The following is a 25,075-nucleotide window of genomic DNA, read 5'->3' as shown; positions in this document are numbered from 1 at the left end:
CCCTGAAATGTGTAAACAAAACGGAAAGGGACCAGATTCCTGGGTGCCTTTGCCACCATCGCGATCAGGACCAGCATTCCTTGTCACCATTCCAGCACACGCGGAGCGGCTGGTGCAGACCCGCGTTCCAGGCCGCGACCCTGCCAGGCAGCACCTGTCTGTCACCACAAAGCCACATCGCGGCACGGCCCACGCTGGCCCAGGACCTCCAGTGGCCGAGGGCCAGAGAGACGCTTAGGTAGAGGAAACACCTCCTAGAAACAGGCATTTTAACACACAAGGGACACCACACCCTTTTATAAAATATTTATTCTAAAAAATCACACTGTACAGATTTAGATAGAACATTCTCAGTACTCATATTTATAAAAATGTGAACACACACTGGAGTTAACAGACAAACTTGTGTTGCTGTTTCTTTTTAAATTAGGAGGAAGGAAGGAGTTTTTTCCAGGTACAGTGATAGTTAATGCCGAGAAGACATCCAGAGCCAACCAATAAAAAGTGTGAGTCACCGGCCGCTCTCCCAGAGGAACCCACATCTGAGTTTGTGAGAAATGGCGGTCCCAGCAGGGTGACGAGGTGCGTGGCCCCATGTCACACACTCAGTGAGATTCCCAGAGCGGTTCACACAGAGTAAAAGTTTGTGCTTAGAGAAAAACCAGCACGATTTGTTCATAATTCCTGTTTCTCTAACAAAGTGGGTTTTCTGTACACTTGTTACAAAGGCCTGTACAAAAGCATGAAGCTCCTATGGGGTATTACTTCTGAGTTAAAAACAATCGTACACAACTGCTTCCTACAATTCCATCCGGGTGCTCGCACGGAGGGAGGGAGGCGATAAATAATTCACAAAGAAATGCCAGGCCAGAGTCCTGCTTTCTCGAAAGGTTGTTTTCAAAAATTAGAGTGAGGTTCGGCTCGGCCATTCGCATCACCTCACCATCGTAACAGCCCAGCTTCCCTCCCAACTGAATTCATCCTCTTGCACACAAGGTAACAGGGCGACAGACAACTGCGCCGCAGCAGAACTACAGGACTTCTGAGAACCAGCGAGTAAGGCAGAGAGAGTTGGAAGCCGGCGGCTCGGGGCCTGAGGCGCCCTTCACATTCCGGGGGCTGAGAGCAGCTGTCACAGCCAGGGGTGCCAGGCGGGGTCCATGCGGCATAAATTATCCAGGCTGTTGGCGGCGGCCACCAGGGTGTTCACTTTGCTCTCCCCACCTTCAAACTGGGCAAGGTTGTGCAGGCGGGTCATGATGGCAGTGACAGCTTTCTGAACGAGGGACACCAGCTGCTGGCTGTCCATGTTCTCTGGCTGCCCAGCAGCCGAGAGAGGAGAGGACGTGTCCTCCTGCGTTTTTTTGTGCCAGGCGATGATCTCATCCCGAAGCACAGTTTTCAGGATGCCGTCCACCTGTGTGAGGAGAGAAAGAGACGATCTGTGTTTAACCAAGGACGACCCAGAGGGACAGCTTCCCAACGAGGGCGAGCTGGGCCCCAGGGACAGGGGCAGGGCATGCGTCCTGCTGATGTGCTCGGGGAGCCTCCGTGCGGAGCAGTGGCCTAACCGCGGCGCCGAGGCACGCCATTTCTGTCTGGTCTGCAACAGAGCCAGGGCCCACCCTGATGGCACCTGCCACCTCGCGCTGCTCACTGCTGCCGATCTGTCTGTGCTCGTCCCACTCCATACATGTGAGCTCCTGGTGGGCCAGTCAGGAAGGCCGCTCCTGGCACTGCAGCTCAGGGCACAAATCAGAAAGCCCAACAGCCCTGCCCACATGCAGCTCACGTCCCAACAAAGGAAAGTATAACATGCCAAGTGGGGATGGCACAGTGGAGAAAAGAGCAGGTGAGGAAGGCTCGCGGGGGTCTCAGAGGGGCGTGTGGTGAGTTCGGTCACACCTAGGAGGAGGTGGGAAGGAATGGAGGGTGCACAGCATCTGAGTGCTGCAGGGAACGTGTCTCAGGCCCAGGGAACAGCACGCAGAGGCCTGAGCTGTGCGAGTCCCCTGATGATGGTAGAAGACCCAGGACAGCTGCCCCCAGGCCTCTGTGTGGTCCCAGCTCCACCACTTCCTAGCTGGGGGACGCTGGGAGAGTTACTGGACCCCATGCCTCAGTTTCCCCTTTATAAAAAGCACAGTAACAGAGCCTCCCCAAAAAGTGTTGTGAAATTCAAAGAGTAGTGCGTAAATGTAAAGAGCCCAGAAGAGAGAGGACACTGCTGAGATGACCACCTGATGCTGGGGAGCAGTGCCTGGGGGCTATTGGGGGTCAGGGGGTCCCATGCCCAAGGGGAGGGGCCACCCCAGGTACAAGCTGAGACAAAGGAACCATCCAGAAGGGGGGAGGGGGTGTGGTGTGGAGACATGTGGACAGGCTGGCAAGGGCAGCCACTGAGCGTGTGGGGGCCAAACAGCGGGAGAATGGGAGGGGACATTTATAAAGGGGAAACTGAGGCATGGGGTCCAGTAACTCTCCCAGCGTCCCCCAGGTAGGAAGTGGTGGAGCTGGGACCACACGGAGGCCTGGGGGAGGCTATCCTGGGTCCTCCACCATCAGAGGGGACGATGTCTGTGTTAGCAACTCATCAGAGCGCACAGACGAGACACAGGCACCAGTGGGTTTGGCAGCACATTCTAACAGGTGCCAAAGTGAAGCCATCCACTTTCCGGACATGCACTCCGTGCTGGCATCATCTGCATCTGCCCGTCTCACCAGGAGTGGTGGGCAAGGAGTCCGCAGAGGGCGAGCACAGCAGGGGCTCACCCAGGGGACCTAAAGTGAAGGAAGGAAGCCAGGCGAGAGGGACCTAAGGCTGCAACTCTCCTGGGGCCAGGGAACCACTGGAACTGCACCCAGTGGGAGGGAGCTGGAAAGACTGGAGGCGGTGGGGAGAGGGGGTCTTGTGGCATCGTGGAGAGCGCGAGCGGAGGGAGCAGACTGGAGGGGGGGGGCCGGGGCACCCAGAGGCTGGACGCTGGTCCTGAGATCACCAAGAAAGGACAGGAGGTCAGTTCAACACACTGACGCCAAAGCCTGCAAATCTTCATGAACTGAAATATCCAACAACCATCCATTGTCATATTCAAAGGGTGCAGAGCACTTTCATTTCAGGAACCCAGGACTGTTTAAAAGTAGCCTCAACAGTAGTCAACAAAGGCTATTACTAAGTCCACTATTTCCATGAAAAACAATTTTTAAATAAAAAGTAACTTTAGACGAACATCTGGAGGGTTTTACTCTGTATTACTAGGTGCCAATAGAATGTGTTGCTAGAAGAGATTCCCGCACGTTGACATCTGAGCTTAATGCAAAGGCACTGACTACATTAGGCTGTGAGGAAATCTGGGCCCATCTACACCAGCAGTCTGTGCAGCGAGCACGGCACGGTACTCCTCCGGCTGTAACAGGCCTTCACAACACGGACAGCCTTGTTTTCAATAAATCAACAAACAAGTGCTGGCGAGGATATGGAACAACGGAAACCCTCGAGCACTGTTGGTGGGGCTGTAAACTGGTGCAGCCACTATGGAAAACAGTATGGAGCTTCCTCAAAAATTTAAAAACAGAACTAACTTATGACCCAGTGATTCCACTTCTGGGTACTTATCCAAAGAAATCCAAAACACTAATTTGAAAAGCTATATGCACCCCTAGGTTCATTGCAGCATTATTTACAATAGCCAAGATATGGAAGCAATGTAAGTGTTCATCGAAGGATGACTGGATAAAGAAGAAAAGATGTCAGATATATATATATACTGTGTTTCCCCAAAAATAAGACCTAGCCAGACCATCAGCTAATGTGTCTATTGGAGCAAAACTTAATATAAGACCCAGTCTTATTTTAATATAAGACCCGATATAATACATAATACAATATAATACCAGGTCTTATATTAATTTTTGCTCCAAAAGATGCGTTAGAGCTAATGGTCCGGCTAGGTCTTATTTTCGGGGAAACATGATATATGTATACATATTTTTTAATGAAATATTACTCAGCCATAAAAAAGAATGAAATCTTGCCATTTGCAACATAGATGGACCTAGAAGGTATTATGCTAAATGAAGTAAATCAGACAAAGATAAATACCACATGATTTCACTTATCTGTGGAATCTAAAAAACAAAAATGAACAAAACAAACTCACAGATACAGAGAATAAACTGGGAGGGGAAGGGAGGGGTAGGGATGGGTCAAGAGGTGAAGGGATTAAAAAGTACAAATTGCCAGTTATGCAAACAGTCACAGGATGTACGGTACAGCATAGGGAACATAGTCGATAATACTGTAATAACTACGCATAGTGCCAGATGGGAACTAGGCTTATCTGGGTGATCATTTTGGAAATTATATACATGTTGTAAACCTGAAACTTGTACGTCAACTGCAATTGAAAAACAAATTAACAAAATAAGATAAAGAAAGCCTTCTTCATTCTTTTTAAAGTTTTCAAATTAAATGCCATTCTAAGGATTACCCTATGATTGTTTCCAGAAGTGGAACATTTCTATCTAAATGAGAAGTTCGTATTTCAAGCCGTAAAGCCCAAGTCACTGCATTTGAGCTCAAACACCTTACTCAGGAAAACACCTAAAGGTTACTTATTTTTATTCATGTTCACAAGTTATTCCCAAGATCCCAAAACAGCATTCCCCACTGATGTACAACCGAACATCAAAAAGAGCGAGATGTGTATGTAACAAAAAGTCTTTGTTCAGAGTTTATTCAATAATTTTAAAACTGTTCCGAGTAAATGTTTTGGGAAAGCAACTGGTGTCTGAAGCCTTCTCTAGACACAAAATGCTTATCTGGGGGTAAAAAAGAAAAAAGAAAAAGAGAAAGGTATGGCCGGTCTCATAAGTTAAAAAACAAAAAAGTAAACTGTGTTCTGTCCCCAATTGTGAAGAGTCAGAACGCACTGGATCTGAATCCCCATCTGCCTCCCCAGCTGTATGACCTCTGACATGCCGCCCACTTTCCCTGGCCTCAGCTGACGACAGCGTGGGCAGAGCTGTCACACAGCCTCACATGGCCAAGGGCATCTTAGCACATGTCACTTCCCTGGGGGTTTGCTATGTGCCTCGCATGTCACATTCATTTAGGCCCCGTCACTACAAGACAGGCACCACCCTACAGAGAACACTCGCACCCTTTCACAGCAGAAAGGTTTGCAAAACGAGAAGCAGAAGGCAGCTATAAAATGGAGTAAACAAAACTGACATGCAAGGGTAACAGTTGGGGGAAATTATCCAACAGCGGCTTCTAGATGCCTTTTTATAAACTGGGTTCCTCAACATCCTAACCACTTCTGGACAGAGAACATTTTAACCCCTTTTCCCAAATGAATGTGCTTTCAGTGTATGGAACACCGACCTCTTCGATCTCACTCAGCTCTCTCCACCTCGCTAGCGCTTGACACTTCCTGTGAGGCCACCACGTGTGCTGCGTGACCCCAGGCCGCGCTTCTCACAAGACGATCTGGGGACCTACCTTAAAGTTGGGCTGGGCGAAGCAGCGGGCGACAGCGATCATGGAGGCGGTGAGTGGGCCAGAGACGCCAATGGTGGTCAGGAATTCAGAGATGTTGGGTGTGAGGCGAAAAGGGACAGGACGGTTGGCATCTAAGTCTCCAGTCGCGTCGTTTATATCAAATCGAAAGTAGGCAACGTTCAGTTTGCCGGTGTCCTAACGTTCAGAAGGAGACAATTTAGGAACATAAACACCAGAGAGCAGACGTCTAAAGGAGAGGGTCTGGCTGTTCACCCCGAGTTACCTGAGCAATCTGTAACATCTCGGGGTTGAGTCTATTTAAATGTAAGACAAATTCTGCAAAGCCAATCAGTGCGAGCTGGATGGTGAACATCTTCCGGAACGTCCAGTAGTCTGTGGCGTTGGGAAAAGTGTGCAGAGCCCACTCTTTCAGCATGCTGCGTGGCACCATGTTACTCTGAACTTCCTTGAGGATGTCTCGAAGGACCTGGGATGATATATCACTATCACTCCATGACACTTCCATCTCACTCTCATTTCTTTCTTCACAAGGAAAACTGGCTGTTGCTCTCTCTCTCTCGCTCACTCTCTCGTCCTCTGTCTCTCTGTCTCTCTCTCTGTCTCTCTCTCTGTCTCTCTCTCTGTCTCTCTCTCCCTCTCTCTCTCTCTCTCTCTCTCTCTCTCTCTCTTTCCTGCCCACCTTGGTTAGGCCCATTCTCTTCCCTGAGAACTTATCACTAATAAACCGTTGCGTATTAAAAAACAAAAAGGAAAACTCTCAAATTGTAATTTCTTAGCACCAGTAGAGTGAATTTTGTCGACAGATACATAAGCAATGTCCTCTGACAAAACATGAGGATGGACAAGATCAGCCAATTTCCCTCCAGGGTTCCATGTCTTGTGCTTAAAGCAACAATGGAGCTGTCTAAATGAAAAGCCTCACCTGCATGATATGATGTGTGATACGTCTCACCGAAAATTTAGGCAAATATCTGAATATTATAACATGCTAACTACAAAATGTGCCAGGCCAGTTAACAAAGAGAACAAAAGAACAGGTGGATACCAACACCACCGCTTCATATCTAAGACTAGGAAAGACTAAAGTTTCAGAAACCGAAGAAGTTAGTCTAAAATTAGAGCAGCTGCTACACAACACTTTAAACTGAATTCCGTACTGGAAGACTCACAAGACTTTTGCAAACAACACAAATTTAGAGATGGTCTCAGTAGAAAGTTTACTGATTTAATTTAGTTCCTGTTAGAACAACTGGTAAAGGTACAAGGTCTGTTCTGGGCGAAGTCCTACCCATGTTCTCTGAATAACCACTAGAATGCAGGCCTTAAGCAACCAACAACCACGCAAACCGTCAATCACACATTCAGTTTCTGTTCGTTTCCTCATTTGTAAAACAGACAGAAGCATTTCTGAGATCGCAGAGTGAGGACTTCCAAAAGGTGCTCCTCCATAAAACCAGTAAGAACACTGGCAAAAATCATCAAAATAATCTTTTCCAGAACTCTGGAAATTAAACAAAGGCTTACAACAATCTGAGCAGCTTTTATTCAAGAAAAAAAGGCTTGAATAAATCAGGTGAGAACAGTGAGCTTTGTGGCATTCTAATTGTCCTTTTTCCATGTCCTTCTCCACACCTCCGGCACAGCCTGGCAACCATGGCTATAAAAGCCAGCAGCCTAACAGTCACTGGAGTAAGCAGAATGGGTTTGGTGAAACCCCAAAAGCCTCCTCTCCAGAGAATTGTCACAATTTGACCTGTCTGGCAGCTTCTTTAATCAGGCTTGTCTCTGTTTGACTGAACTCAGAGTTCACAGTGAGGAACATCCTATTTAAATCGAAAGGCATTTGTTGAAAAGAAATCAGTGACAACGGTTTAACACTGCAGGTGCTGAGGCAGTGATACCAGCCGGAGCAAACGAAGCTGGCCAAGCAAGATAACAAGCTGGGGAATAAGATGCCATACAGGGCTTTGAAAAGCTCCAACATACTCCTGGGAACCTGGGAGGCCACTCTCATGCTCATGTAAAAATCCCAGAAGGTGCTACGCACTCACCTGTACTCATGCTCATAAAAAAAAAACCCTGAAGGTGCAATGCACTCACCTATGGTTGACCTTGAGACTCTGCCAAAGCAGAAAGTGAGGGTGCAGGCAGTTGTAAACTACCTGGCCAGGCAGAAGGTACACCCCAACACACACACACACGCACCTCACATCACATGCATGCACACCCCCACATCACATGCATGCACACACACCCCATCACATACATGCACACACACCCCACATGACATACATGCACACACATCACATGCATGCACACACCCCACATCACATACATGCGCACACACATCACATACATGCACACACACCCATCACATGCATGCACACACCCATCACATACACGCACATACATCACATGCATGCACACACCCCACATCACATACATGTGCACACGTCACATACATGCACACATCACATACATGCACACACCCCACATCACATATATGCACACGCACACACACACATGCATACACACACAGGCCCTCAAAAAAGGTGTAAGATTTCTTGGGTCAAGGCATTTAAGAAAATCGCTATCAAACTTAGCCGACTGCTGAGCCAACTGAGCAGACTTCAATGGCTGCACATGACAAAACCTAGACTTTACAGAATTAGTCTAGGAAAGTCACTAAACAAACAGCAACAACGACAAACCTTGAGGGGAAGGATCTGATTTCTACAGTTGCCACATTATTTGAAATGTCCAGTTGTCAACAAAAAAATTACGACATGCAAAGTATGCGGAGAACCCAGCCTATGCTCAGGGAAGAAAATTCAGGTGCTTGTACTAAGTCACTCAGACGCACCATATGTAAAGCTTAGAATCCACAATAAAAACACAAATCACCCAATTTAAAAATGAGCAAAGGGCTTAATAGACTTTTCCCCAAAGAAAATATGCAAATATCCAACTAGCACATGAAAAGACACTTGATATCACTGGTTGTCTACAAAACGGGCTCGCACCTCACACCCACAGGGACAGCCAGAATCAAAAAGATAGACAATAATAAGTATTGACAAGAACGTAGAGAAATCAGAACTCTAATACATTGTGGTCATTTTGGGAAAGAGTTTGGCAATTTATCAAAATGTTAAAGATGTAAAAGTTACCACAAAACCCAGCAATTCTACTCCTCGGTATGTATATAAGAGAAATGCAGACATATGTCCACACAAAACTTTGTACATGAACGTTCACAACAGCATTAGTCATAATACTCAAAAAGTATAAACAACCCAGAAGTCCATCAACTGATGAATAATTTAAACGTAATCTATTCATACCGTAGAATACTATTCAGCAATAAAAAGAAATAAACTATTGATTCATACTACACAATGGAAGAACCTTGAAAACATTATTCCAAGTGACAGAAGCCAGCCACGAAAGAACGCACAGTGTATGATTCTATTCATATGATACGTCCAGAATCGGCCAATTTACAGAGACAGAAACGTTTGTGGTTGTCAGGGACTGGGCATAGAAAGGAATACTACGGCATGACTAGTAATGGGTCTGAGGCTTCTTTTTGGGGTGATGAAATGTTTTAAAGATAGATAATGATTGTATAATTCTGTAATTATAATGAAAACAATGAATTGTATGTTTTAAAGAACTTTACGGCATGTGAATTATATCTCAATAAAAGTTATAAAAAGGCAGAAGACAAAGAGTTAATGCAACCAACTAGGATACGAAGAGTAAGAGGAGGGCATGAACCTAGGATCGTTTGTGTTGTCACATTTCTAGCTGGTTCAGTAGGACCCCAGCACTGTTTCTAAGCTGGACCAACCATCAGCTTCATCAGTTACACATGCTGTTTATAAAACAGGGAAATCCTGATGTGGGCATGTATTTGCAAATAGAGGTCACTGGCTTCCACACTGTCAAAGGTAAATGTAACCTTAAGAACACAACCCAGGGGCGGTTGGTTGGCTCAGCTGGTTAGAGCTCAGTGCTCATAATACCAACGGTCGCTGGTTCAATTCCCACATGGGCCAGTCAGCTGCGCCCTCCACAACTACATTGAAGACAACGACTTGACTTGGAGCTGATGGGTCCTGGGAAAAAAACACTGTTCCCCAATATTCCCCAATAAAAAAATAAATAAATAAAAAGGTATCTTCAACATTCATATGTGAGAAGTGGCTTAACAGGTATATTAGTTATCTATTAAAAAAAAAAGAATATAATCCATTCATCTCCCACAAACACCTCAAAACTGCCCATGGTCCACAGAGTGACCTGTGCCCTGATGAAACGTTGACACCAATTCCCAAAGCAGGCGACAGGCTGTCCACAGAAGCCAATCAAAACGGAGGGATTTCCCTTCACTTTGCGTGTACAACGCGGGAGGCGAGAGCAGACCCCGTGGCCTGGACCACCTGCCTGCACCCTCAGGTCCCGCTGGCACTCTGAGCACTGCCACGGCGGAGGAAATGAGCAACCTGTGGGCTCCATCTTCCTAAACAAAAGCAAGTCTTCCAGGCCCCAGACTAACCAAAATGAGTCCCTGGGAGAGTGGAAGCAAGGTCACGGCTTCCAGCTGTGGTGCCTTCCTAGAACCCATGAGGCTCTCTCAGGAAGCACGGGCAGGACCAGAGCAGTCTCCAGGAGGGGAGGAGGGGAGGCCAAAACAGCTGCCCCTGGGGAAGCACCCAAACCCAGACAATCCGTCTCATCGGGGCCCACACCCGCCCTGCCCTCCACCCAGGGCCAGGGGAACGCAGTCCGCCCGATGGGTGTCTGCGGTGGCACCGTGATCCCACCCAGGCAACCAAGACAGCTGGGCGTGGCAAGTTTTCGGGTTCGCCACTTTCTGTGCTTTGGAGAGAACACACAGTGCAGAGACTGTACGTCCCCTAATGCCCCAGCAGCAAACCAGAGGAACAGGAACATGAAGTGAATCAACAGACTCATATCACGTAGACCAGGTTTGGCTGCCAGTGAGCTTGCCATAAAGTTAGCTTTAAAATTCTAGCTTCTGAGCTGTTTGTGAAGTGCAGGTAAAGGATTAGAAACTCTCCAAGGATGAAAACTTAGCCCTTTGTCCTGTTACAACAAACAGTCTGCAGCAAACGTCACTTCACTAAAGCCCGTGGCCACCTCACTTCTACCACTGCACAAGTCCACACCAGGAAGCTCTCAGCACCCCTCGCCCCAACACACACACACACACACACAGGAAGCTCTCAGCACCCCTCGCCCCAACACACACACGCACACACACAGAAGCTCTCAGCACCCCTCGCCCCAACACACACACGCACACACACAGAAGCTCTCAGCACCCCTCGCCCCAACACACACACACACACACACACAGGAAGCTCTCAGCACCCCTCGCCCCAACACACACACGCACACACACAGGAAGCTCTCAGCACCCCTCGCCCCAACACACACACGCACACACACAGGAAGCTCTCAGCACCCCTCGCCCCAACACACACACGCACACACACAGGAAGCTCTCAGCACCCCTCGCCCCAACACACACACGCACACACACAGGAAGCTCTCAGCACCCCTCGCCCCAACACACACACGCACACACACAGGAAGCTCTCAGCACCCCTCGCCCCAACACACACACGCACACACACAGGAAGCTCTCAGCACCCCTCGCCCCAACACACACACGCACACACACACAGGAAGCTCTCAGCACCCCTCGCCCCAACACACACACGCACACACACACAGGAAGCTCTCAGCACCCCTCGCCCCAACACACACACGCACACACACGCACACACACCCAGGAAGCTCTCAGCACCCCTCGCCCCAACACAAACACGCACACACACAGGAAGCTCTCAGCACCCCTCGCCCCAACACACACACGCACACACACACAGGAAGCTCTCAGCACCCCTCGCCCCAACACACACACGCACACACACACAGGAAGCTCTCAGCACCCCTCGCCCCAACACACACACGCACACACACGCACACACACCCAGGAAGCTCTCAGCACCCCTCGCCCCAACACAAACACGCACACACACAGGAAGCTCTCAGCACCCCTCGCCCCAACACACACACGCACACACACCCAGGAAGCTCTCAGCACCCCTCGCCCCAACACACACACGCACACACACAGGAAGCTCTCAGCACCCCTCGCCCCAACACACACACGCACACACACACAGGAAGCTCTCAGCACCCCTCGCCCCAACACACACACGCACACACACAGGAAGCTCTCAGCACCCCTCGCCCCAACACACACACGCACACACACAGGAAGCTCTCAGCACCCCTCGCCCCAACACACACACGCACACACACACAGGAAGCTCTCAGCACCCCTCGCCCCAACACACACACGCACACACACACAGGAAGCTCTCAGCACCCCTCGCCCCAACACACACACGCACACACACGCACACACACCCAGGAAGCTCTCAGCACCCCTCGCCCCAACACACACACGCACACACACACAGGAAGCTCTCAGCACCCCTCGCCCCAACACACACACACACACACACAGGAAGCTCTCAGCACCCCTCGCCCCAACACACACACGCACACACACGCACACACACCCAGGAAGCCCTCAGCACCCCTCGCCCCAACACACACACGCACACACACAGGAAGCTCTCAGCACCCCTCGCCCCAACACACACACGCACACACACAGGAAGCTCTCAGCACCCCTCGCCCCAACACACACACGCACACACACACAGGAAGCTCTCAGCACCCCTCGCCCCAACACACACACGCACACACACCCAGGAAGCTCTCAGCACCCCTCGCTCCAACACACACACGCACACACCCAGGAAGCTCTCAGCACCCCTCGCCCCAACACACACACGCACACACACAGGAAGCTCTCAGCACCCCTCGCCCCAACACGCACACACACACACACAGGAAGCTCTCAGCACCCCTCGCCCCAACACACACACACACAGGAAGCTCTCAGCACCCCTCGCCCCAACACACACACGCACACACACACAGGAAGCTCTCAGCACCCCTCGCCCCAACACACACACACACACAGGAAGCTCTCAGCACCCCTCGCCCCAACACACACACACACACAGGAAGCTCTCAGCACCCCTCGCCCCAACACACACACGCACACACACACAGGAAGCTCCTAGCACCCCTCGCCCCAACACACACACGCACACACACAGGAAGCTCTCAGCACCCCTCGCCCCAACACACACACACACACACACAGGAAGCTCTCAGCACCCCTCGCCCCAACACACACACGCACACACACAGGAAGCTCTCAGCACCCCTCGCCCCAACACACACACGCACACACACAGGAAGCTCTCAGCACCCCTCGCCCCAACACGCACACACACACACACAGGAAGCTCTCAGCACCCCTCGCCCCAACACACACACACACACACACAGGAAGCCCTCAGCACCCCTCGCCCCAACACACACACGCACACACACACAGGAAGCTCTCAGCACCCCTCGCCCCAACACACACACGCACACACACACAGGAAGCTCTCAGCACCCCTCGCCCCAACACACACACGCACACACACACAGGAAGCTCTCAGCACCCCTCGCCCCAACACACACACGCACACACACAGGAAGCTCTCAGCACCCCTCGCCCCAACACACACACGCACACACACACACACACACCAGGAAGCTCTCAGCACCCCTCGCCCCAACACACACACGCACACACACAGGAAGCTCTCAGCACCCCTCGCCCCAACACACACACGCACACACACAGGAAGCTCTCAGCACCCCTCGCCCCAACACACACACGCACACACACAGGAAGCTCTCAGCACCCCTCGCCCCAACACACACACACACACACACGCACACACACACACACACTCACTCACTCTACTTTTCTCGGCACACCCGACCAAGCGGCCACATCTGAGGCCTCAGGCAGCACCCGAGTTGGTACCTGGTGGCTGGCTTGGGTCCCACGCGCCTGAACGGTGGCCAGTCGGTCGTAGTACCGGGAGATGGGGTTGTCGTGCTCGATTCCCTTCTTGGCGCAGCGCTGCTTGTAGATCTCCACGAGGGACAGAGAAGACGGGTTGTCTTCCACGAGGCGCATCTGCGGGGACACTGCCACAACGCGTGGTACTGAGGAGAGAGGGGAGAGGGGGCAGCTGAGAGCCAGCGACCAGGGTCAGCATCGCTCACCTTCAGGGACGCCCTGGCGGCACAGGCTGGGTGTGGCGTGAGTGGAGGGAGTGTGCGTGGGGTAAAGCTGGAAGGACGCTGGTCACACAGTGCGTGCTGACGCAGCTCAGGGCACGAAGCCTGAGCTGCCATCACCCTGTGTTTAAGACACTGGTGAACAGAAATCATCTAGGAGGCAATCTTAGAAAACAAAAAACAAAGAGACTGACAAGCACACAGGCACTGCCAAGCCGGTGAGCGCACGCAGCTGTGACCCTGTGCCGACCCCGCCGTCTCTAGGCCACCAGGGCCGCCCACCCACGGGCTGAGTGTCGGCGTGGGGCACACAGACGCTAACTTCTGACAAATGGAGTTAATTTGGTCTAACGTCAGTTGGACCACAGCTACTGGCGTGCAGTCACGTCTTCAATCCACAAAGAAACTCCAAAGGGCCTCCAGGGCACACGTCTGGGCTGCCATGGGGGCTCGGCACTATAGGTCACGGGATACCCAGGTTAACAAGCAGACAGCTTCCTATAGACTTGTGTTTTTTTTTTATTTACTTCACATGTGGGGGACACTGAACTTAAGGGTAAGAGATTTTTGGTCAAAATGGGTTGAATTACACCTTAGCTATGAGAAGAAAGTTCCATATGCAACTAGATAATTAGCATTGCAACGGGCTCCAAACCTCAGGGATCAAAAGCTAAAATGTTTTAACGGAGGTTTTCTTCTCTGGGTGGGATTACAGGCATCTCATCTCTGCCCGTTACGGACAGAAACGGGCTACTCGTGAATCACCCACGACATGTGTTATGGAAACCCTCACTCACCTGCAGCTGGTTGCCACCTGCCCAAGATTTCCGGCCTTCCAAGCCCCTCAACTTGCCCGAGTCCTGCATTTCCGTCCCTGAAGCCGAGCTCGGGCAGTGCGCACACTGCAGGGTGGGTCCTGGAGACCACACTCAACACGCAGTGGGCCGGGAGCAGGCCCACAAACAGCCCTCGTTCAGCCCAGGTGCCCCAGAGCGTGGTGGACTCCTGGGAGTGAACATGCCGAGTGCACAGGCACAGCGCCTCCTCTCCCAAAATACGCCTCAGGGAACCGGTCGTGCAGCAAGGAGCCTCAAGGCCGGAAAGGCTTCCTGCAGGAGCAGGGCTCTGTAGGGGTACCTGTCCCTCCTCGCAAGGCCTTCCCTGCCTGTGCCGCTCAGCGCCCCCGGCTGCTGACACATGCTGCACAGAACTCCCGCAGAGGCTAAGGTGCGCTGTGCGCCCCCAACCCCACGCACAGCTCTCCTACCTGTGAAAAACAGGTGCCTCTTTGTGGTTTCCTTCCTCTTCTCTAAGCAGGGGTTCAGCAGGCGGAGCAGCTGCAGCACGCGCTCCTCCCTCCGCGACTCTGTCAGGCAGGCGTCATTCATGACAAGGTACGGGTAGATCTTGCCGTTGTGCCCGCGGATATACAGTCTCCTGGCTGCGGTGTTGTGCTTCTGGACAATCTCCACCCTGGGCATAAACCTACCGAAACAAGCAAACCATGAAACACCAACTCCCCGAGCTTTGATTTCCAATTGTTTTCTTTGTGAAGAAAATGGAGCTTTCCAAAAGCAGTAGTCAGAATTGTCATGGGAAAAACAGACTGTGTAGTTAGAGCAATCATATGTTAGCTAAGTCACACCCCATCTCATTCTGACAAGGTATAACCAGTGCAATGATATCACAAAACAAGACAAGAAACCTCAGCAGAGGGAAAACAAAAGGCAAAAAAGATGAAGCCGGAGTTTCAAAGAATCATGCCAGGGGTCCAGCTTCAGGAGCTACCAAAGGGCCGCCAGCCTGGCCCTGAGCACAGCAGAGAGCTGGGAGGGCCCAGGCCTGGCCGTCGGGAGCAGGATAGTCCCGTCTGGAACTCACAGGTACCCCGAGGAGCGGGCGTGGGGCCTGGCACACACCTGCTCTCACCCTCCTCACCATGGGCCTCGGCCGCTGCCGGAAGTCAGGGAGGAGGAGGGCTGGCCAGGGCTAGAGTCAGGTTTGGAGGAAAGGGAAACCGAATTCTGGACCTAAGGAGCAGAGCCCTGCGTCGATTTAGAAATAAAATAAACACCTATCTGTTAAGGGACGCTTCTTCACAGTGCTCTTTACATGTCAAAGGAGATGCAACATACTCTACTAAATTTTACAACTGTCTGATCCTGTTTTGAATACAGGATCAAAACAGGAATACAGGAAATATTTAGGAATTTACAGAAGACCAGGAAACTTTATTTTGTCAAGTTCTGTGGTGATTCAGAAAAGGTTCTTTCAGAAGCAAACACAAACTTGACTCAAACAGGACACTTAACCCATCAGTTAGACCAGGCTCTTCCAGGGGCTTGATCAAACAAATTCTGGAACAAACTCATGCTCTCTGAAATGTTGCATGGGGTCTGCCCTGCAGGCCTGTCACGGCTCTGTTTCCTGCGGATGTGTCAGTGGGCAGGCCCGGCCAGAAACACTCACCGAGCAATCTTGATATAATAATGTGTCGGCTTCGGCATCAGAAATTCCCCCGGAATTTCTACTTCCGCCGTCTGTGCTGAGAAATTGCTCAAAAAACGGCATTTTTCTTCTATGAGGAAGAATTTGGGAAGCTGCTTGGTTTTGGCCTCCAGGATTTTGATCCATTTTTTCAATTTGGAAATAAGATTATGAAGCTTCATGGATCCTGGAACACTGAAGTCAAAATCTTCAAAATAAAATAAGATTAAAAACATTTTTAGTCCTCTGGGCTGTTTCTAATCCACCCCAAAATCACTGCACAAGCACCTCCCAGCTTCACACAGCAGTACTTTACATCTAGTCGGGCGCCAAACCCCGGAATCCCTCTTGCTCAGTAAAGTGAAGATGAGGCCCAAGAGAACAAGCGAAGCCCTCGTGCCAGCCAGCTCTCCCAGCGTCTGGGACAGACTGCCAACACAGAACCTCACCCCCACCCCCAAACGTCCCCTATAGAAAGGCCACAGGGCCCCCAGGAAGCTCCTACATAAAGGTCCCAATGCTGTATCTCTGAAATGCAAGTCTTTAAAAGATACTTCAAATACCTAAAAATGTGAACCATTTATTCTATGCTCTAACATATCAGTGAAGAAAGAATGTTTTAGAAACAAATCAAAAAGTAGTAATTAAGCTACAATGTTTCTTTTAGCTCTGGGAAATTTTACCAGACAAATCTTGTTCTCATGATAATCACCCAAGGGTTGACACTCAAGACACAAAAGCCTGCAGACGTCACTCAGGCTAGAGTCCAGGCCCTGGTGCTCCCGGCAAGAGACAAGCTACGCAGGCGCCTCTGCCAGGGGAACGGGCAGGTCAGTAAGGGGGGGGCAGAGCGAGGGGTGGGGACGGACACTGGGTGAAAGGCGACTGCTGTGCGCTGGGAGGGCCAGGATCTCCAGCTAAGAGATGTAAGCTCGGGCGAAAGGAGACTGGCCCACTCACCTCAGACCACGCAGAGCGTGGTGGTGCCAGGATTCGTGCCCCTATGGGTCCAGGAAAATGCATGAACCTGAACCGGGAACAAGTAATACAAATACAGTCTCCCTACATTCTGCCACCAGAATCCACTACAAGTTTGAACTTCACTTGTCACCCCAAGCCCTGCACCTTTGAATCTCACTAACTTATCTTATTACTCTGTTGATTCTTCCTACGAAAACCAAGTGGAGGGAGGGATCAGGGAGCAGAAGGTTCCCCTGAAACCATCCTGTTTCTATCCCCCGAGGGGGAGCCCAGCACTCTGGCTCCAAACCTCGACCTTGCACTGGAGAGAGCACGTGTCGTCCCGGCTGGGGAATGTCATGGCTTCCCTGGGAGCTGAGTCTAAACACAGTACAACCAGCTCGCCCAGGACAGTGGTACGAAAAGCAATGACTACAATTACCTCACATGTTAAAGACTGAGGAGAAACAGCGAGAGGAGCCTCCTCGAGTGCCGAGTGCCGGAAGAACAAAGCCAGACTTACCGGTTGTGAACTGGCCCTTCAGCTTCTGGAAGACGGGGTCCTGGGCAGTGGCCTGTGCCCGCCTGGCCAGAGACTCGGAGGCCGCGCTGGAGAACATGGTTGAGACGTTGGACACGTTCTCCAGGCCCACCCCAAACGTGCTCACCAACTTCTTGACAAAATTCAGAGTGTGGGGGGTAATTTTGGCATCCGACACTGCTCCACTTTTCTCAAACGCAACAGAGTAGCATTTCGCCAGGCCCTGTTGGAGCTGCCGGAGAACCTAGCGGGAGAGGAGACCAAACAATTCACAAAAGCGAGCTTGATTCAAACAACTAACCAACCACACAGCATGTGTCCAGCATGTGTCCAGCACGTGCCCAACACCAGGGCCACTGCTGTGGCCCCTGTACACAGTGTAAAATCAGTGTGTGTCCCACACCAGGAGCTGCATTTTTAACAATAAGGAGTAAGTATCCTGAACATAAAAAACAAAAAACCCAGCCCCCCCCCTTTGGGTCCTACTCATACCCGTCTTGATTAACGAAGGGAAAGCCTGATTTCCAGGGGCCTCCGTTTTACTGCTGCACGTCTGTGTGTGCAGACAAAAGAACACAGCAACAGCAGGGGGCCTTGTGGCCAGCCAGGTCATTATCTGGGCGACAAAGGCTGATTACGTCATCACCAGCGTACACAAACACATTAAGGGGGTGGGCTGGCTGGTCACTGGAGCGCTAACTCCCTCGTCTAGGATTAAATGCCGGTCCGCTCCCCACGCTACCACTCCCACTCTGCCCGATCAGCCGGTGGTACCGGAGTGATCCACTCAGACACGTGAGCAAAAGGGAGCATTTTAAGGGCAGGCATGGTTTGCTCAATTTCATCTTCTTTGGAAGGCTTCCGCTCCAAATATTTAAGGCCGCACCCGTGTGCCCTATTAACTGTTTGCCAGCTCCATCATTCAACTCAACCACAAATATCCAAGCTGACCAGGCAGCTAACTAAAGATCACACAGCCACCAAAGCATACAGAACGACACACTCCTGAGCCCAGAGCCAAATACCTCTTCGTGCCAGTTTTCTCTGAACCAGACCATCTGGTCGACGATGCCTTCCAGGGAAGACAGGAGGGTGGGGTGGAGCTCCCTCTGCATGTGCATGATTCGGCTGCAACGCCACATGGGTGCGGTTGCTCGTATGGGCCCTGGATCTGATGCAGAATGGGACTGGTTACCCACTGAGCTTGGCTGCTGCTGTCCAGAATCTGAGAGCGACACACACAACGCCAGTGTCAGCGCACAACTGACCGATGCAGAGCTCGGTGCTCTAGAGGACCCACCGGGCAAAGGAACACTGGTTCCTGCCGGTGTGCACACACCGCGCGGCCGCTGCCGCAAGGCCTATGGGAGAATCCCTGGCTCTAAGGAGAGGTGCGCGGAGGGACTTGGGCACAGACCGTGTCTACAAGCTGGCTTCACACGGTTCCGGAGAAAGCGTACACGCTGACAAGAAAGCACATGTGGCAGCACGCTAGCTGGTGAACCTACAAGAGGTTGCACGAGGGTTCAGGGTACGCCCCCTTTTTAACTTGACTCTACATGTGAACATTTTTTAAATGTTCAGAAAAAGTGTGATATAATACATTCCTGGTACTAGAGCCCAGAGAATCTAAAAGAAGTTAACGAGCAAGTCTACATTTTTTTCATCTGGAAAAGCCAAACCGCATGTGTAAAATATTTTGGAAAAAATAGTCACTTGATCTATGAGGAATACGTTGTAAAACCCGACCCGCACTTTCCTAGCTTCAGCTCACTTAGAATAAAATTCTTCATTTTGAAATGACCAAATCGTGACCTGGAAGGTTAGAGCTGAACTGTGCTGTGCTGTTCCCTACTCGGCCCAGCTCACGGGCAAACAGCGTTACTGCAGTCCAGCAGAGAGTCACCTTCTTAGAAAGACGCTGGCCTCGCAGCTTGGATGTCTGGGTATTAAAAACATCATGAAGCAAATGGTCCTTTAATTGTTTAAAAAGTACCATGCTTAGTGGGTAACTAAAACCATCAAATAAGCTACTTCTTCTATGCATGCTGGGACTACTCAAAATCGATTACAAATCGTATATTTTGAGTAAATTTTTACATCTAGTAAGATTGATTTCTATGCTGATTCTTCTGACAGCTGAAGACATTCCTTGTAACCTAAATAACATAAACATAGTAACTGACACTGCTCACCAGTATGTATTTATAACTAACGAGGCAAATTCAATTTTGTAATTATCCATAGCTAAAAATTTCCTGTATGATTTCTATTGAAGGAGCAAATCAATCGCTCAGGTAAATGGACACTCAATGACGTTACGGCAAAGGAGAACCAGGAACTTCACTGAGATCAGGCTTTGCCTTCTGGCCCCAAAGTGCCCTCTCACTGGCTAAAGGAAAGACCGGCCCACGTGCTAGGAGCCAGCTGTGGGCAGGAGTTTGTCCACAGCAGTCTGAACGTGGGATGCCCCCATGAAACAAGCGCTCTGCGGCCCAGCCAGCTGGCCCTGCCCAACACTTACCGCTCTTGTAGCGTTCCCGCTGCTCTATTTTCAGGGTCAGGTACAGGGTCCGGATGGGGAAGTAGACAGCCTGGGGGTACACTCGTCCAACCTGCTCAGAGACACGGAGTAATGAGAGCACTGCTCCCACTGTGCTTCTGGATGAAGACAGCTGGTATCGAGCTAACTGATGTCAATCATAAATGGGTGGCTGGTCTGCACTTGGAGCAAGGAAGCAAATACTGCATGCACCACTGCTCAGATACACGAGGGCAGATTAAAGAGCAGGTAAAACGTCTAGTTTAGCTTTAAAAGAGCCGAGAAAGATCAACACAGTGCACTGCAGTTCTCCATGGAAACTGTGAATGACATAGAAACCAGACTTTCATTTGAGTCGGTAAATCTCAGGAAGGCGAAGTGCACGAGTGCCTGGATCGCACTCAGGCGAACAACAGGAAAGCACAAGCTGATCTAAGTCAGTCTTTGTATTTGGCACCGTTACTGGGAATTGTGAGACAACTCCCGCTAACTGACAAGTCAGCTCATTAGTGAACAGCTTTACTCTGCATAATGGCAGCAAGGAGGAAATTGAAAATTTCCTACTTACGGTAAGAAAAACCGGTTTTACCAAACTGGGGTTCCATGGCTCCTGCAAAAGGGCTGAGCATGTATTATCTAGGTCTGCCACAGGGTGGCTGGCTAACGTACACTAAGAGAGGCTCTACGAAGGAAAATACAAAGAGACCGAATATACATCTCGACAGATGTATAATCTGTCCCCAAGCAAAATACCTGCATCCAGAAACATAGCTACCTCCTCTCAAAGGAAAAAATAAAACCATTTCTGGGTACAACGCGGATGATCCACCGCACGTAAAAAGCAAAGTAAACCATAGAATGATGAGCATCACGTTCCTAAGAGCTTGGTGCCAATGCTCTTCATCCATGAACAATTACATGACTATAATTTTATACAGGGATGTGCAGTCAAAGGTGCTGTATCCCAGACTGAACTGTAGCTCCAAACTTCTACTCTTTTGTCCTTCCTCTAACCCCCACGTGCTGGAACCATTCTCAGATAATGGTCATGAAAGCTACCTGTCCAATCCCCTAAGCCCACCCCAGTACACACAACGTTCAGCTCCTAACAGCTGCGGCCGGACAACTGTACAAAGGGCAACAACCACCACTTACAGGTGACTTGTATTGTGAAGGGAAGCTCGAAGAGCTCCCAGCACACAAAAGGAAAGCAGCTATAAAATATCAACCAGATACACATTTCACTGTGACTAACTCTCAGAGTACTCACTAGCAATCTTACATTTTAAGACAATGTTTATTTTACTTGCATCTTATGTGGCGACATGCTCAAGCAAAGAAATTACCATTTCAACACTGTAATGCTACAGCAGATTATTTCACTTCAACCCTGAGATATTCTTCAATAACTTTTAATTGTTTTCGATCAAGTGATATCTAAATGTGTACATGTTCCCATCTCTGTATTTTAAATACTCTGAGCATGCACATTTTCTTTCTGGTAAAAAAGAATGTGTAATGAAGACATAGTTTCTTTTTTGTGAACAAAGAAATCTGGTTATTCCCACCTGGCTAATAAGGTTCAAAAGCAGCTTTCCTTCAGAACCAACCAGGCAGGTGAGCAGCTGTGGGATCCAGGCCAGCCACTGGATGGGTGGCACGCCAATGCAGTACTTGTCGACAGCATCTGCCAAAGTATTTTTGTCATCATCAAAACTCAAAAGCCACAGCACCTAAGACAGAAGGAAAAATTCTAGAGTTGAATGAAAATCCTGAGGCCCTTACATGGCTTTTCCCCCACGCTACAGCACCAAGTAGAGTAGCTGTACTGGCAGCATGGAACATATTTACCTAAGGGGCAACAATATTGCTCAACTTAACAGATAAATCTTACAGATAATTGAAACCGAAATTTGAATGAAATTTTTATATATCCAGATTTAACTTTAATGCCAAATACTAACGGATCTAACCAGCTGGTCAGCGGTGGCCGGTGACCCTAGAAGCAACAGGCAGATGCCAGGGCCTGCCAGCCTGCTAATTCACTCATGATTGCACCAAAACAATGGAGTTTTGCTAAAAACCCCAGAACGATACTACCCTACCCTCAGGGAGGCCAGATACACATGTTAGCAGCCTCGTGTCCCTGGATGTCTGAAACAATGACATCTAGAAGTAAGCAAATTTGGAGTCACGTAGTTTCTTTGTGTTGCAGTAGTTGGTGTATTTCTATAGTCGGTTGTAATCACTAGATGCTGATGTACAGTCCAAATTTTGGTATCACATCAAGGAATTCTAAAAAAATCCCAACCTTTAATGGACAAAACAGAAAAGCAGAGTAACTTAAGAATTCTTAAGTTTTCTGCAAGAATTAATTCTGGGTTGTATGTATGTTTCTTGGCAGGGACGAGAGGGAGAAATACTGAAGAAGGAATCTCAACTTGAAGCGATCCTCGTTGGGCATGCCCGGCGCTGTAATGGGGCAACATGGGGCGAGAGCACCAGCAGCCGTGATCTCGCCCTGCAGTGTGTGCAGAAACCATGTGATCCACTGTGACCTGCGACTAGAGCTGACCAGCTCTGTGATGTGTGCATTGTCCCTGCAGGTCAGGGACACAATCTAATGGTATCTAGCAGGTAAGTTCTCCTTGCAGACCCCTCCCAGTCTGCAGGATCCTCTGTGCAGCGTAAGATCCCACAGAGAATACTGGATTCAAGTCCTAAGACCCAGACTCCAGGCTCGGTTTTGCTGCTGAAAAGTCCTGAGATCCTGAATATGTCCAGGCCTCAGTTTTCTCAGCTTTAAAATGGAATTGTGGAAAATACTTTGAAGAGTGATGAGAATTCGGAGTTAAGGCATGAAATGAGCCTCACACCCAGCATGGATTCAGAAATCGCGGATTTTCATCCAAACTTGAAGGCTACCACATGATCTTTGGTGGAAGTTAACTCTTTTGGCCTCACCTTGGCTAAGTATTTTCTTGATTTGCTCTCATTCTGATGCCGGCACGCATGCAAGTAACAGGTAATGGCAGACACACCAAGATGCAGCTGCCGCTCCTTCACAAAGATGTTTTCCAGGTAATCGCCCCACATGGCCCATGCTTTCACCAGCACGTCATGCATTTGCACAGCTGCCGAAAAGGCTTTGTTTGCTTCTTCAGACCTGTGAGGACATAAAACCAAAACATAAATTTGGTTTTTTTCCAGGTGAACCTCATACAACATAAAGTTAACCATTTTAAAGTGAACAATTCAGTGTCATTTAGTACATTTAAATGTACAGCTATCACCTCTATGCAGTTCCAAAACATCTGCATGGTCCCAAAAGAAAACCCCAAGCCATCAAGCAGTCATTCTCCATTACCCACAATCGCTGGCCCCTGCTGACCGCCAATCTGCTTTGTCGCCACAGATTTACCTATTCTGCATATTTCATATTAATGGCATCATACATTATGTGATTTTTGTGTGTGTCTGGCTTTTCACAGCATAGTGTTTGAGGTTCATCCACGTTGTAGCATGCAAGAGTACTTTTTTCCTTTTTATGACTAAATATTATTTCATCATATATATATGTGTGTGTGTATATATATATATGTATATATATACATATGCCACATTTTGTTTATCCATTCATTTGAGTTGTTTTGACATTCTGGCTACTGGGAACAGAGCTGCTGGGAACATTCGTGAACAAGTGTCTGCATGAGCACCCATTTCAATTCTTTTGGGTATATACCTAGGAGTGGAATTGCTGGGGCATATGATAATTCTACGTTTAATTTTTTGAGGAACTGCCAAACTGTTCTCCAGTGTTTGCACTACGTTCGTATCACACCAACAATGCAGAAAACATCATAAGAGAACTACTTACCCATATCCCTTATGTATACAAATGCAACATCCTCAACAAAATACCAGCAAACCAAATTCGGCAGCCCATTTAAGTATACACAGTGACCAAGTGGGATTTACCCCAGCAAGGCAAGGTGTGGCTCAACACACAATATTCAATCCATATAATACACCCCACTAACAGAATGAAGGAGATCAACATGATCATCTCAGTTGATGAAGAAAAAGAATCTGATGAAATTCAACACCTTTTCATGATAAAACACTCAACAAACTAGGAACAGAAGGAAACTATCCCAACATAATGAAAATCATATATGAAAAGCCCACAGCTAACACCATACTCAATTATGAAAGAGTGAAAGGTTTTCCTCTAAGATCAGAAACAAGATAAGGATGCCCATTTTCACAACTTCTACTTAAACTCAGTGCTGGAATTCTTAGCCAGAGCAACTAACTAGGCAAGGGGGGGAGGGGGGACGCATCCAGATTAAAAAGGGAAATGCAAAGCTATCTCTATCGGCAGATTATATGATCTTCCATGCAGAAGGCCCTACCTAAAGAATTCACAAAAGAACTATTACAGCAAATAAATTCAGCAAAAATAAAAAATGTAAGATCAATATATAAAATTCAGGTGTATTTCTATGTTTAGCAATGGAAAAATCTGAAAATAAAATTAAGGAAACAATTTATAACATCAAAAAGAAGAAAATTAACATAAGAAATGTAAGACTTGTACACTGAAAATTATAAAACGCTGACCTAAATAAATGCACCCTGTGTCCATACACTGGAGACTTAGTACGGCTGCAGTGACAATATTCCTCAAATTAATGTACAGATTCGGTGCAATTCCTATCACATTTCCAACATCCTTTTTTTCCCCCCAGAAATAACCTAA

General features: G+C 48.9%; 1 protein-coding gene across 17 annotated transcripts in view; it reads right to left on the bottom strand.

Annotated features, from left to right (window-relative positions):
* Positions 1-291: 291 nt before the first annotated feature.
* The window catches only part of TRRAP (transformation/transcription domain associated protein), a 120,463-nt gene continuing 95,679 nt past the window's right edge, over positions 292-25,075 (bottom strand). For 11 of the 17 annotated variants that reach the window (XM_081034885.1, XM_081034897.1, XM_081034895.1 and 8 more), the window contains 11 exons: positions 23,278-23,479; positions 21,882-22,046; positions 20,296-20,386; positions 18,797-18,996; positions 17,754-18,015; positions 16,253-16,478; positions 15,051-15,268; positions 13,524-13,708; positions 5,787-5,990; positions 5,504-5,698; positions 292-1,417 (listed from right to left, as the gene is read on the bottom strand). In XM_081034885.1, the coding sequence (XP_080891011.1) occupies positions 1,133-1,417; positions 5,504-5,698; positions 5,787-5,990; positions 13,524-13,708; positions 15,051-15,268; positions 16,253-16,478; positions 17,754-18,015; positions 18,797-18,996; positions 20,296-20,386; positions 21,882-22,046; positions 23,278-23,479 (2,233 nt within the window). In that variant the 3' untranslated portion in view covers positions 292-1,132. The remainder of the gene's footprint in view (positions 1,418-5,503; positions 5,699-5,786; positions 5,991-13,523; positions 13,709-15,050; positions 15,269-16,252; positions 16,479-17,753; positions 18,016-18,796; positions 18,997-20,295; positions 20,387-21,881; positions 22,047-23,277; positions 23,480-25,075) is intronic. The other 6 variants (XM_081034899.1, XM_081034888.1, XM_081034900.1 and 3 more) reach the window with 2 other exon arrangements.

Source organism: Rhinolophus hipposideros, assembly GCF_964194185.1.
Source record: "Rhinolophus hipposideros genome assembly, chromosome: 23".
Taxonomy (NCBI): domain Eukaryota; kingdom Metazoa; phylum Chordata; class Mammalia; order Chiroptera; family Rhinolophidae; genus Rhinolophus; species Rhinolophus hipposideros.
Note: the sequence above shows the minus strand (reverse complement) of the source record. Positions and strands in the feature narration are given on the sequence as shown.